At 40.3% G+C, this 15657-nt stretch overlaps 2 protein-coding genes across 6 annotated transcripts in view; one reads left to right on the forward strand and one right to left on the reverse strand.

The window, feature by feature from the left end:
• LOC124163788 (RNA-binding protein Musashi homolog 2-like) overlaps positions 1-15657 on the forward strand; it is a 93474-nt gene that overhangs the window by 41342 nt on the left and 36475 nt on the right. Inside the window, exon 3 of one of the 4 annotated variants that reach the window (XM_046540876.1) lies at positions 2848-3107. The exons of the other annotated variants lie outside the window; for them this stretch is intronic. The gene's annotated coding sequence lies outside the window, so the exon portion shown is untranslated. The remainder of the gene's footprint in view (positions 1-2847; positions 3108-15657) is intronic. 4 annotated transcript variants of the gene reach the window in all.
• LOC124163789 (normal mucosa of esophagus-specific gene 1 protein-like) overlaps positions 13362-15657 on the reverse strand; it is a 75352-nt gene continuing 73056 nt past the window's right edge. For both annotated transcript variants that reach the window (XM_046540881.1, XM_046540880.1), the window contains exon 5: positions 13362-13745. In XM_046540881.1, coding sequence (XP_046396837.1) covers positions 13599-13745 — 147 coding nt within the window. In that variant the 3' untranslated portion in view covers positions 13362-13598. The remainder of the gene's footprint in view (positions 13746-15657) is intronic.

Genomic DNA, 15657 nt, shown 5'->3' on the forward strand with positions numbered 1-15657 from the left:
ATTGCGTTGTGGATGTTCCTTGTCGTATTTTCGGATTGGCAGCTATGTAAATTAGGGATTTTATATGCTCACGGGATAGTTGTTAATAAATCCCAGTGTTCAAATTAGCTATTCTGAAAGGCGACAGCAGTGCTGATGTTCAAGCCAATTACTCGTATTATCGAAGGAGAATTTGTTCCAATTTATGTCTCTTCAGACGTTAAAAAAATATTAAACTTGTATTGTGTTGTGGATGTGATGATGTGTTTTCGGAACGGCGGATATGTAGTTTGGGGCATTTTTTTTTCTTCTCGTAACTTTTTATAATTCCCCGATTTCAAATAAGCTTTTCTGAGAGGAGCAGTAGCAATGATGTTCCAGGCAGGTATTCGAATTATCGTGGGAAAACTCGTTCCAATTATTGTGCCTCATTGTCAGACCTAAAAAATATTCGGAACCTCGGAAATAAACTAGTACGCATGTAATGTGCGCGCATCAGTGAGTCTTCTAATCACTCCACGTATCACAATTTGTTTACTATCCCATCACTGGAGTACTTTATTGAGAACTCGAATCCCTAATTGATAATTATCTAGATGTTGCACCCTGTCGCCCTCTAGAAGGCGTGGGTGATCGATAAAAAAATATTACTTTTTTTAATGTGAGCTAACATGCATAGATAATCGCTAGATAAGTTCCCACTTGCTCTGTCCGCATTCCAAATCATCTAAAAATTTATTCAAAACAACCTACTCCGAATCAGCTAGTTGAATCATGAAACTTTTATGCATACGATTCAGGTTTAAAAAAAACATGTCGTCTATATGCGATTTGATTGTGATGTGAACGGTAAAAAATGCTGAGAATCACTTGTACCTTCATTGCATTGGAAGCGGTGCCAATATTTGTGAGATTTAATTGTTATTGTTGATTTGTTCTTTGCCCTTCACGTCGTGTGTGCTCAGGTTATTCCGATAAATGTGAGCCAGTCTCTTGCTACCAGCCTTTCCGATAGCATGGTTATTGTATTAGAAAAGGGCGACAAACAGTATAGATAAAATACCAAGATTGCAGACTCCGCATGTCATAAAAATTGTGCAAATCATGCTTTACCATAAGCGTTAGTCGTGATACCATATTTCATCTTAGGACACAAGTGTAAAAACGGCAGAAATTTGCATGTGAAAGCACTTGGACTCACATTTTTCTTGAGCAAATACTTAAAGAATTGGTTTTGAAATGCGAAGTTTGTCTGCCACTCCTCCAAACAGAGAATTTCACACTGCTGTGTTTATATTATTAATTGCCGAAGACATTAACTGTGCAAGAAAGTAATAAATCTCTTTTGAATGGAAGTAGTTTATTTTTTTCCTGAGAACTAACTTAACGTTTATCCGACTGTTGACAATGACTCAATTTGGCGAAGTTTTTCTTGGTTAATTACTGTTTTTGAGGATTTCTCCATCAAGCATCGTAACGTTTTCCATTTCCTTCGGAGTGGAGTCCTTCACTGAGAACCGAAATCCATTCAAGTAGTCGCCAGTTCATTCTGTCTCGTATTTCAAGCCCTTGTAGCCAATAACGCCTCAGGTTTTCCCACTCAGATATCCTGTGTTCTCCCTCCCTTGTTTTACGAGTACGAACATTCCCTATTCTCTTCCTGGCTGTCAGCGCAAATCTTTGGTTTCTCGTCAATTGGACGGTGCTGAGCTCGCAGAACGCTGACGCGAAACTTCTCGGAACTTATTGACATGAAGAAATCTCTTCTAGATTATTTTCATAAAATGCTATCAGCGATTGAATTAATGGTTCGACTCGTTGATTGTGTGAGACGCAATGAGTGAGGAATGATTAAACTTTTTTCTCAGTAAATTATTTCAGAAGTGCTCCTAGTTTGGGAATCATCAGGTACCGTTGGCGTCATCACGTACGGCCAGGTGGGGACGGAGAAAGCCGTACGAATCGCTATTGAAGTAATTCGTAGAAGCAACATAAATTTATCTGTTGCGCTGAGGTGTTCATAGGTTTCCTCTACACAACTACGGTCTAGTGCGTCCTGTAAATATCGCTGGTCCAAAGTTACCTTTCTTTGAACTTCGAAACTATTCTAAACCGTTTGAGGACTGTTGCTACGCTTGTTTGTGTTGGAAGATGAGCCGAGCCGTCTTCAGCACAAGATGCAACCAATTGTAAGATATAAAATCGAACTGAATATGCCTGCAGCACTTAGGAAATTAGTATCCGCATTGCACTACGGTGAAAGCGTTTTCTGCTTCATCTACATCTTTTATCATATTTCGCCCTTCATCAAGAAACGTGCCTTTTTCTTTTTCTCGTAGATCGTAGCCAAGGGTGCTGTATTATTTTGAGCACATATGTATTCAATAACAGATCTAGTGGCTTTCCTATCCAATCCTTTTAGAGTCCTGTTAATATTCCTTTAACGATATGCTGCCGAGTCTTCAAAGGTCTCCCGTAATTAAATAAATACCTTGGAGACTCGTTAAACGCTGAATAATTCGTACGCAAATTATTTGAAGTATTTGAGAGTACGTAGTAGTTTTCGTTGGGGTATTGTAGTTAATTTTTGACGTACATAAACTTGTGGTTTTATCAGTAGATTTGGAGTAACTAACCGGAGGAGAATTTTGTTCCTTTTTTTCCTTGTATGTGTTTCAGTAACTACTCTTTTTTCGTACTTACTTTGTAGCAGTGTGATTTGGTTGCATTCATTCATAATTTGGGGCGCACAAATCGCCCGAGGAAAAGACAGTGGAGATGTTTTTTATGTTATGTTTCTCCTGTGCAATATTGGTGACTGTGAAATGATTCATAATCAAATGTTTTTCTCCCCTCCGCTTTCGTCAGTCGTGACTTTCCTCTACCTTCCACCCCTAGCTACCCTCACCATTCCATTAAAGCGCACCAATAAAAAAATGAAACAATAAAGCGCTCAAACCCCCTGCCAATCACCTATCCAGCCTACCCGCGATCATCCCAACCAACCAGCCAGCCAATCCGCTCCCTTCCCTTGGTCCGAGCACCGGCGGAGACCAATAGGTGGCGTGAGAATGAGTGACGTCATGGGTCGACGTTGGCGACGATGGTGGAGATTTGGCGAACTACAGGTGACAAGCGCGCCCCGCGCGTGACCTTAACTAGAAAGCCAGTACTCTATCTATCTCTATTTCTCTCTCACTTTTTGTTGTAATATCCAGATTCGATTTTTTTAAATTAAAGTGTTTTTGCAATCTTACACTCCTTATTTTAGTTACTCGTACTTATTTTCTGGGAATGATATCCACTAATATACATTTTTCGTGTTTGGCGGTAGTTTTTTTGTATATTTTGTTCTTAGTTTTTCCTCTTTATACTGTTTTAGTTGACTTTGGCTGTTCTTTTTCATTCACCAATAGAAAACGTTTGAGACTTGTTGGGCCATGCTTCGGAACGGGCGATGTTCCGACCTTGTTGATCCACCTTCATTTTTACACGTTCTTTTTGGAACGTAAATGCCCATGGGTTACTTTAGGAACGCTCTAGAAGTACATCTCTTTGATCTTATGCACCCTGTTTATTTTTATAATTTTTACAGTTAGATTAATTGACTCAACAATCCATTTGTTCGCCCTAAGTAATCCCATCCATAAGGATATCAGAGTATACCAGTTCTTGTGACATGAAACACATTCGCACTTGTAGATAATGTAGTACAATCACAATTTTCCTTCCTACATTTCGAATAGATTTCGGGATATGGTGTAATTAATTAACTAAGCGTCTGCTGAGTATTTTTGGAACTAGTTATGGGAATCTGTATAGCTGTTGTGCCTTCTAGTGTGTATTCCTATGCGTTGACACGTAATGGACTTTAACCATTCTATGTTTCAATACACTGTGTGGCTTTTCGGTACATTAAACATAGATGCGCGATGTTTTCCTTCAATCCTCGAATGCATGGTGGCCTATTCCTATCTCTATTTCCCGCCACTATTTTATAACATGGGACACCACCAACACCGCAACTCCTCTAGGATAGTCGGTTGTTGCCTACTGCTTACTTTGCCGTGGCGTTGTTTTACTTAGTCGAATCTCCCTTGTGCATAGATTGGTGTTACTGGTGATTTAACACTAGGGTCTTTGTCCTTATTTATCCCTACTCTATTATTATTATTAATACATTTCGGTAATGGCTTTTAATGCAACATGTAGTTGATTAATGATTAGAGTTGAAGAAACTTACATAACCTCCGCTGTTCAATTTCAACAGCAAGTTTCGGCTGTTGGCCCATCTTCAGGTACCAGTCTCCGGCAGTACATCTCGTATGTGTGATAACAAGGCTGGTGCAGGTGAAGGGTAAAAGAAAAATAATTTTGCAACTTTGGCGGGGATGAGCAAGTAGCTAAAGTTATTTTCCGTCATAGTTGTGGATTCCTTCCACATCGCGAAAGCTTATTCAACTTTTCATTGAACTGCGACAAATGAGGATTATGAGAGATGATCGGAGGCTTCTCATTCTAGTGTTTCTTTCCTTACTTAGTTGACATGGCCGAAAATTTGGGCATTCAGTACATAATTGGTTACCGTCCAATATATCGGTAGTAGCCGTTGCAAGTAGTTTTACCTTACACTTAATATGCTCGCGCAAATTTTTGTAGGTGTTTTAAATCTCTTATCTCACCGCGTTCGGGGTACAACGGTGGCCACTGCAGTGTGTGTCTCCTAAACAGAAACTTTCTTTAGATTTGGGAACTGCAGCGAAAGAATCCAATAGTTAACATGAATGTCAACAGTTTTTTGTAATATTAATACTATTGTTCTTTTGATTCCTTTTCCGCCTCCCGTCGCCACGCCACCGCCTCACGAAAAATAGTTTTTGGAAATCGGGTTATCATAATCACTTTATAATTACGAACTGTGAAGCTTAAAAATCACAATTTTGAGAACAAACTATATAACGCATACTAACTCCGTAATACCGTAGATATTGAAAATGTCGGTGCGGTGGACCAAGATATTTGCATTATCTTTTCGTCATTCTTTTGAAACTTCGGATTTATTTTTCAATTCACGATAAATATGTCGTGTAAGGATGGTACACAATATTTTCCTACATGGCAAGTATGAGTAAACATTTAGGCTAGGTAGTTATCCACGATTGTTACCTAGCTAATGTGGCGATAATAGTGGAAGCGAATAAGGCGTGGAGTCATTTGCACGGGAAGGCATCGCCCATGCCTCCGTCGTAGAGGCCCGTGTGTGTGCGCTCTTGTCTAGGCTAGAGATAGGCTATCCGTCGTTAGTGGACGTAGTTCCTCGTCTGTATCGGGTAGAGGATCGTATTTCGGTCGTGCCTCGTTTACCTGTCGAGGCAAAGTGTAGAATGAAAGTGTATGTAGCAGGAAAGCAACAAGTGACGGCTCGTCATTCAGAGGTCGAAAGGAGGCCCCCAAGGTCAGCGACCATTGACAGCCGCCGCGCGACCTCTTTCTAATGAGTCATTTCCCCACGCTCTTGTGCATGGTGCGGGTGCGATACGGGCGAGGACCTGAATCGTAATGTTACGCGCTCATATCTCGCTTCACCTGCCGGACGTTTTCTTTTACATCGTGTTCATTTTCTATTATTTCGTCTGAATGAAATTCCGATAAGTCTCGCATGCTTTTCTGCCTGTTACTTGCGTCAGGGACTGATTGTACGGACGGTGGGTGATGAAGGGTAAGGTAATGGGCGATGAAATATAGCTACTCCATTTTTTTTCCTTTGATCGCCTTAGTTAAGTGATGCATATATGCGGTTTTACCTGCCGGCGTTCGAACATCAAAAAATGTTGAATGCAGGACATAGGTAAATGGGATCAAGAATATATTAAATGCTCTCTTATTAAAATACATCGGATTAGTCTGGAAAACAGAAATATGACGTACTTTTTGTAGAAATATTGCTATTTTTTAAAGTAAATCATGGATTCTATAACGGTTATGACTCAACGCATCAGAGCTTTTATCCGAAGGCTGGTTTGGACTGTTGAGGAAAGAGTTCACTCTGGATTGAACTAAAAGCGTCAAAAAATTTGTCAATTTCAGAGCAGGTGGCCATCTCTTGATAATGAGTTTTAAAGGACTGATCGGTGAGGAAATCCTTAATGTTATGGTATATGCAGCGTAAGATTACGAATTTGAATAGGGGTTTAAAGTTATGTTTTCTTGTAGTGAAGGGCCAGCTGAAATAGTATTTTTTTCCTAGTAGTGCCTGTGAGGCATAATCAAAGTGGTATGAGGAGACTTAAATTCTGCCAAAAAGAAACCATAAGCATTACTGTTGATAAAAATAACTGTTAATCTCAGATAGACTTCAAGTAGGTCATAGATCCAGTAATATCAATCATTTCAGGGTATAATTTACCACGCAACTTGTTACACCATTGCATCTAATCGCTTGGAAAATCTGAAAACAATAGTTAGGCCATTAAGTATTTATTAAGGGTCTTCTCCTATTTTTTTAATGAATCGGACTGTCTAACTATCTAGGTTAGGTACAGATTCTTATCTCATCTGCTTGTTTGAATAAACGCATTATTGTTTATTTGGATTCATTTTTCCCATCATGTGATGCGCTGCAGGCGCGTTTAAAGCTCTCCCAGTAAATGGTGGTCATCCCAAACAGCCAGTTAACAATACAACAATTATTGGCCGAATTTGTGAGTGTTGTGTGAGCAGTGTGTTATTTGTGGTAGCAAAAACTGAAAATTAACAACACCTACATGAATTAACAACAGTAAAATATTTATGATACTTTATGAAGGCAGTAATGATAAATTTAATATTTCTCTTTTGTCCTGGAGTCGACAATTATCAATGAGAAAGCGTGTCTGTTGTGGCTGAGCCGACCACGTGGTCGCGCTCTCTCAGATTTTTCTTTGGTCCGCGTGGTGTGAGCGGCCGTGAATGAAGCTCCCGAAATACATACTCCGCCCCCTCTCTGCCTCCGCCCCCGGAGGCAGAGACAATCGTACCTCAGAAGAGAGAGCAACCTCTCGCCTCTAAATCCCGAATATCGGGCGCAATCATTCGCCTCAGACCACGATTATTTCACGAGGTGATTCTCAAGTCAGCCACTAGAATTATTGTCGCTCCGCGCATTAAAATCAGTTTTCAAAATCGCCACTCGCGGGCTATCAGTCATCGATATGCACGTTAGTAATACGTAATTGGTCCAATAAACCACATAAGCCGCGTATTTAACGCATGCGAGACTGTTTTCAACTAAAAAAGACCGCTTCCATTACGGTTAATGGCGAATGTCAAGCTGAACGATATATCGCTGCCTACTGGCGCCACCGATTAAAATGCGCGCGAAACGGAAACACTTAACGCTATGCCGCCATGTTCTTGGGCCTCCTTAAATGGAATCCCCTTTCCTGAGAAACTCACTCCAGCTATAGCTCTTCACAGACCGTGAGAGGATATAACTCTACGCGATCATTTTATAGTGCTTACGTTCATTTGAACATGTCCGAAGACGGGGACTTCTAATTCCAGTTGAGAATTAAAAGTCTGAACCACCCGGCCCGTCGTGTCTTTTTCCAACACCTTTTCCGTAATTAACATTATTTAAAGCTGTCATTCCAACGAATGCCAAAGGAGGCGTAACAATCGCTGTCAGCGGTCACGCGTTCTTATTAGCTAAAAGACGGTTCCAGGGATAGGGTCAGTGATGGATAAAGGGATCTGCCGAGTGATGGAAAAGGAATGGGTTCCCATCCATGGAGCCATGAAACGGTAATTTTTCGAATCCTTTGTAACGGTCATTTTTCCGCCATCATTCGAGCGATCATTAAAGCTATCACTTGAAAGGGACGAAAGAATGATTGTGAGATTCGGGCTTAACTTCGACTTCGAACTCCATATTCCCTACCTCTCCTACCCTTTTTACATCTATTTTGTTCCCCACTTACCTTCACTCACTACCTGCCCGTATATAGACTCCTTGTTTGATATCTTGATAGGCGTGTGGCGTGTGTAATATGGTCCCGGTTGCCTTATGCCACCAATTTGTAGCGTGTTGTTTGTGAGAAATAGAGACTTCAAGATTAATTGACTGGAAGCTAAAACTCTAATTAACTACTCCTAAAAACAAAAAGTATTGTTTAAAAGAGCAATAAAGTTTTTAAACATATTTTATACCATTTCAGCATTTTTTTTTTTGTCTTTTTATTTTTTGGCTGTATTTTAATTTTTATCTCTTATCTTTTCTTTTTTAACAATTCTTCCTGTATATTGACTAGCAACACAGTACATTCTAGCCTAAGATAAATCCAAACTATAGCCGAAAGATTTAAATTGGTTGGTAATTACAAATTTTACGTCGTATTTTGTCAGGTAGACCCGAGAAAACTGCGCTCGATCATGAAATTGTTCCCTTAAATTTCATCTTAAGCGTATGTACCTGGCTGTAAATGATTATGGTCATAGCGTATTCTTCGGCATCATTTTGTATACTGCTGGTTCGCCGATGGAATGAGATCATGAGTTAATAATCTGAGAATTGACCTGTCGTTGTTTTCCGTGTTAGGTTCCGCGACGGAGCTGATTTTCTGCGTTTGCCACAGTGTCTGGCTGGTGTCTTAACACCTCCCGCCACTAGCCGATAATGGCGGCTTGGGGGTAGGTACGCGGTTGTCCTCCGTGCAGCCATGCTGTTCAACTGTTTTAACTAGCTTAAACCGCGTTATTATTTAAGGGATATTTAATAAGGGTTGCCTCCTACATGTGCTTAATTTTTAGCAAAAAATTCAAGTATTTACATATCCACATTACTAGCTAAATTATTTAGAGCGAGAATGCCAGGAGATTATGTTTAATATTTAGATCTAACTTCAAAGCGGAGTTTTAACCGCATGTTAAGCGAAAATGTCTGAACCTTTTTAAAAGAACGGAGAGAGTCATGGTACATTTGTGTTGTCTATGGATATTTTGCTGTCGGATGAAATGTGGCCTCAATATTCACCATGTTACGGGATCACAACGTCCAGGGTGCACCCTCGCATTGCAGCCCCCTCCCGCATCTCCTAATATTGCCCCTGCCGCGCCGCACAGTGGTCGGAAAGGCCGGCCTGGCTGGACAAAAGTCTGTCGGGCGCATATATTGCAAGCATAAGTGGCAAATGTTTTTGAAATACCTTCAATATCGATAACTTTACCTTATTAAATGGTTAAAATAATTTTCTCTTGACCTGAGGCAAAAATAGGGGGTTTGGGAATCCCCCGGTTTTCACTATATTGCCTGAAAATTAATTATTAGCTGAAATTATTATCACTCTGTGCGAATTAATGTTTAAGCTGTCAAATATTTTATCATCTTTCATTTGCAATAGCTTAAAATTTTCTGCGTCCTTGAATAAGAGATAACGGCAATGGCTATTAGCCCCATCATATTTAATGAGAGGTTCTTACCAGGTAAATTTAGTGGGGCAGTTTCTAAATGACCTGTGACTTTAAAATTACTCTAGTATCTCCTTTTTGAATGACATATTTTAATTTCAAAATTTACAATGGAAATAGCAATGTTACAATGTGTTACACAATACTTAAATGTTTATACAATTTACAGAAAATAATCACTTTTAGACATTTTAATAAGGCGAAATTTACTCTTGTTAACCCTACCAGAACATTGCACCTAATACAAGAAATTAATGGGCATAAACCAATCACTTTGCAACATTTAAATAATTTAAATTTTACAATTTACAGAAAATAATCACTTTTAGACATTTCAATTAGGCGAAATTTACTCGTGTTAATCCTACTTAGTCAGAAACAAAACCATCCGAGTCACTTAAGCCATAATTTTCATCTATTGATGGCAATAGAACATTCATAACTTCGGGTGGGTAAGGGGAATTCTTCACTTTTTTCAATTTTCTTTTGGAAGATATATCTTAATATATTAAAGGGTCTGATGATACCAGAAGAATGTTGAAGAGGTCTTCATTTACCGTAGCAGTAGAGATTTTCCTCGTGTTGCTTTCCTTGTAGCGCCTTATATCCTTATTTCGGGACTCCTTTGGCTCTTCGGACAAAACACCAACTGGTAAGGGAGCCGTACGAATGATATCACTTCCATTAATTAGCATTTTATGCACATATGCTGGCATATAATACCATCCGTATAGCTCCACGCACAACCTTGCCGTCTCCAAAGCATATTGCTTAAAAACCTCCACATCAACTGCGCGTTTTGACGCCACTGTTTTCAACACGATAGGTAACTAATCTTTGTATTCGTTCCTTGCTGATTCCAGTGACTTCTGAAGACAAATCTGGTTGGGCGAAAAATCTCCTCGCTGCATTGCCATCATTCGTGGAGCCAGTTCCCTGCTTCGTAATGTCCACAATCAACCCCGTTTCCACTCTAAATCTGTCCTGGACACACTTTTTTCATGCTGAAAGAATGGATTCATCTTCGGCGATTTTAATTTGCCATTTTTTAATGACAACTCTATGCGAAATGTGAAGCATATACTCAAAAATCCTTATTCAGGCGTGAAGAGGTGAATGGCCAAACTCGAATACATCTGTGTTTACGGGTCGTAATAATAATTGTTTTATATCATTCATTTGGCAAGGAGTAGCTTTGCAGACATTGCAAGTCTGGGAAGAAATACCAGTCATAGAACTGACAGCTTTACCGTCGACCATCGACAAAACCAAATGATGATCAACTGCAACATCAAACCAAATGGACGGCCTCAATTTATTTATCTCTTCGTTCATGTATGCCTTTTCCTCAACGATTAAATTACAGGTTTCCTTTTTAAAAGAGAACTTGATCGGTCGGCAATATCTTGGCGAAGATGGCCGTGGATTCTTCCATACGGTCAAGTCACTCGATGGTATATACAGACGCAATGACACAATTGTGATACAAAATATATCACTAGCCATGAATTCTTTGTGGGCTGAGTCGGTTAAGGAGTGGGTGAATAAATAATTTGACCATTTGCTTTGGGGAAGGGGAACTTAAGGAGAGGAGAGTGAGTGAGTGACAAATAGTAGTTCATTCATAAGCATATTTGTATCACTTTGCACAGCTTCAAATTGCTGTAAAAATATCTAGCCTTTTGCCCTTATTTTGAAGGTGTAGAATTTCAGGTTAATATATATTGTAGGGGATCAATTTTTTCTGAATTTATGATATCTTTTACTGGCATACTTGATTTCTCCTTTGTCAATCCTGCTTTACTTTGACGAAGGATCGTTTTCCTGCCCCATTGCACTGAGGTCGGATTTTCAGTTGCACGGGTGTCAAGGTTACGGTTCCCAGTCACGTCTAGTAAGAACAAACCATTGTCACAATTTGACTATTTCCGTTTTCCTATGGTGTTACGGGTAGTGTCCACAACACCCAATACCTCATTCCAGCTAGGAAAACAACTAATGTAATCAATCAAAAATAAATTAGCAATTATTTATAATTTTATTACACAATGCAATTTTTTATAATAAAGTAAATATAAAAATAAGTTTAGATAAACAAATTACACATGAAGTCGTTCCCAAGAATATTTTAGCGCTGATGATTTTTCCAATTTCGCGCGTATCTCACGAGCGCCACTCTGCGGTAAGCTGAAAAGTACCGCTCGAAGATTCGTATGTCACTGTAGAAAATACATTATAATTCTAAAAGGCGCAACTAGGCGCAGCCAATTTTTGCTCAGCACGTTTTATAAGACTATTGCCTACAATAATCCGTTAAAATTATACCGGGGCCCTTCAGGGCTTTTTTTAAATTCTAACACAAAGTACATTTATAACAATTTTGGTCAGATTGTTTTCAACAGATTGATTATTTAGAATAACAATAAGTTTTGTCCAAACTATGAATTCAATATAAAGATAAGTCTATTTACTTCCACTTTTCATTAAAATATTCCATCATTATGGTTTTAGAACCACTGATACTGATGCCTAAAAGTCAGTGACCGGTACAGTAAAATCATGACAAGTCCCGAATCGAAGTTTCTAGCCATTACAGTGGATTGCATTTGAAAGAAATCCGCAAAAACAGCATACTATCTTAAACTACAACTCATTACCTATTCAATAAGCACATTTCCACGTTATTTATCCAAACTCAAATATTTGACTTTTGTCCAGCCAGATCGGCCGTTCCGACCACTGTGCGCCGTCAGCGTCGTCACTTATTCACGACATTCGATTGTTCGGCCACTGCAGCGCCTCTGCCGGCCGAAGGTAAAGTTCTCTCAAAATGCCTCTTCTGTCGCTGTGACGTCCCGATAAGGCTCCGGTGGGTGTCAAGTCCAGTTTAGGGATGTACTTCAGTAGGGGCTTGCTTTTTTATGGTTTTTAACCCACTATTTATCGATCCTATCTATGATACTTAGTCATTCGTCCCATATTTTTTTCTGCGAAACAAGAATTCAGAAGTTAGGTACATATTTTGTCATTTCACTCATGTAGGTATTCATTGCGACACATTTATTGTTCGCAGTTGTCTTGACATTTCTATTACGAGGTGCTTTTAATTGATCGACGAGTTAATGAAGTAAAATTCGGGGTTTGGGCCGAGTAACAAATCAGTGAAAGCCCCTATTTAAGTCTTCGACCTTGAGGGTCAGTAGATTGAGCATTAGACCATGAAAGAAAAGATTGTCGTGTAGAGGTAGGAGGATCTAAAATAGTTTGAGTAGCGTCCGTACGACGAGTAAGAAAGTGAGCGATCTGGATAATCCCATAGTTCAGCGAATTCAGTGAATTAAAGGTTTTAATCACGAACATTGCAATAGAGGATTTTCCATTTGGCCACTAGATGTGTTGTCACCAACCGCGGATTTAAACGTCTTCTCAATAGCCACCCAAGTCGCTGGCGGGCGGGCCTATCCGCATTTCCCGTAGAAATAATAAATAGGACTTTCAATCAAATTTTATATCTGTGATGGCATGTATATCCAATTCATAAATTTTCATTGCCAATCCTCGCGATTGCATGTACTCTTTAAAATATTTAGAGTGAATCACTCATTGCCACGTTGCGGACATTTTTGAAAGCCAATGTGCCCTAAGTGGCAACAAAAATCAAGGCTTCACCTGGGCCTGGAGCCTGCCCTACGTAGTCCCCCATGGTTTTGAACTCTCGTTAAATTTTTACCACCAAAATCTTCGAACTTCATCGATCACCTTCACTTGAAAATTGGAAAGCGATATCTCCTACATTAAAGGTTTATGCTGTGATTTTTCACAGAGGGTAACTGTAGGCCTCTCAATTGTCGCCTCTTGGTTTCCTGCAGTGGGTGAAGTTGCAACCTAAGACTCCGTTGGATGTTGCCTGCGACGAATTCAGCAATAAAATGGTAGAGTTTATTTTTAAAACATTTATTGGACTATCTATTGGTGTTACATATGCCTAGGACATCGGTCTCAAACCAATGGTCTCTCATAATTTTTCTCTAAGCATGCACAAACGTGTGGGGATCGTTAGAGAGGGAAGGGTCTGTGGCTGATTGGGTCTGCGGGGTTGGGTAACGGAATAATACTGTGCTGGTGAGCCGTACGTCGCTCTAGTTGGTCTACTTCAATGGCCGCTGCTACTGCCGTTAGCACTCATCGTCGCCATTGCCATTGCTATTGCCATTGCCATTGGCACCGCCTCCAGCTGCCAGCTCCTTCTCCGCCTGCTTCATCTCGGTCAGGATGGCGTGCAGCTCCGTCATGGGCTTGTACTCCTGCTGAATGGTGATGAGCTGTGGGCGAAAGAGAAGGGGTTGAGACAGGCATAGTGGTACGGCTTTTGTGAACCAGAGTGCAAATAAATGTACAAACTCTATTTTTGGTTTTTGCGCATGCGAACTAGAAGGAAATGGCTGAAGTTTGAATGACGTGTTGGGTGAGATAGGCTGATTACTATGACAGTTTGTGAATATGTTAATTTATGTGGAAATTAAATTAGAATTGATTTTATGACTCACGGAGGAGTATCAGAATTAGTGAGAAAAATCTTTTTATAGGTATTTCATTTTCTAACTTTTTCCATTTCCCATAATAATACCAAAGTTTTGGGTTTCCTTGTTCGCGTCAGCATTTTTTTCTCTTCTAATCCACATGGGTCTCTCTTTTATGTATTTATTTACCACTGAGTAGCATTTGGAGGAATATGGTAATGTTAAAGTTATGCGGCGGAAACAGAAGCTAGGAGCAGGCATAAGCACCGGGGTTCCTACTGTTTCCATTGCATCGGCCATGCTAATGTCGAAGGAATAGAAATGCCTCTCTCGCGTAGAATTCCCACCATCCGACCACAGAAAATGGGTTGATAACACTCTTAATCCTACTAAAACACTTTATTGAGGGAGGCATTGATATATGCTGTGAATTCTTGTTTAAACGGGAACACGTTTTCAAGGCATTTTTCCACGTTCCCTGAGCAAAACTGCAGCTCCTGTTGCGAACTTCGTCCACATTTAATCCCGAATTAAAATTTGCCTGGCAATTCGATTATATGAAGTTCGTGTGTAAGGGATTACGCGACTAGAAAATGGGGGATAGCTGCTGGTTTTGAAGTCGCATAGAATTGAGAATTCTCTCAATCCGTGATATTATCACTCGCCCCGTGAATTACTCGTTCGGCCATCTTTCGAAGGACCTTGCTCTGCGATTGACGTTATTGTTATTCTGTATTCGCAATTACTCACAATTCATTATGAAATAAATCGTTTTTTGCGTCGTCAGAGATTCGAGGGAAGGGTATAGCCGCTTGGTGATCATGACGATATGACGAGGGAAACAGGTGACGTCACGAACTTTTCTTGCAGTTGTTTGGCTACGGTTTACTCCTGTCCGCATTATTATTTTCTAAATTAAATGTTTTTCCATACATTCGTATTGAGCATTGTGCTCAAGATGATTCCTTCCCATGATGACTAGAAGGGCGATATCTAGACTTCAGTTGCGGAGAAGATATCATATTTCCATCGCATTATGTTCGTTGCGTTCAACCGACTGTCGATGTGTTTGCGGTCCGGTCTTAATTGGCTAAGGCCCGCCGTGGGGCAGGGCGAGTGCCGAATCGGAGGGACTAATTTTCGAGGCCATGTCTCCTCATCGGAGGAATAAATGGCAATGGCGGCCGACCCTCGGGGGACCCCTGATTGATGGCGACCGTGTTAACACGCCCTCTCCCGGCGAGAGGGCCGCAGGTGCCGCCGTACCTATCTCAGGGCTGCGGCTGGGAATTTGCCTGGCCGCACCAACGGGTGCCGAGTTTTAACCGCAGCGGCGCTTCGTTTAGGACGCCGGTGAAGTTTTCCACCCAAAAAAGGAAGACGATGAATGAACTTCGGAGGAATTAATGGAAAGAGGGCCGGCAGTGGATGACCGAAATCTGAGGCCAACATTGAAACGACGTGACCCAATGACTATTTATTACTATCATTACTGTGAAGCCTGAAAAGGCTGTTTAATGGTGGAAAAAAGTCTAAGAACAATGACTTTTCATTGTCACTGATAAGTAGTCCAATGCATCGTATCATGTTCATGGAAGAATAACTGTGGGAAATCCATGTTTGATCGCCAATATTTCTAAACAATATGTTTGTTTTCAATCAAACCTTCAGTCTCCTCCATGCAACATCTACAATCTTCCGTGGTGGTATGGTA

Source organism: Ischnura elegans, chromosome 8 (assembly GCF_921293095.1).
Source record: "Ischnura elegans chromosome 8, ioIscEleg1.1, whole genome shotgun sequence".
In the NCBI taxonomy this organism is placed as follows: domain Eukaryota; kingdom Metazoa; phylum Arthropoda; class Insecta; order Odonata; family Coenagrionidae; genus Ischnura; species Ischnura elegans.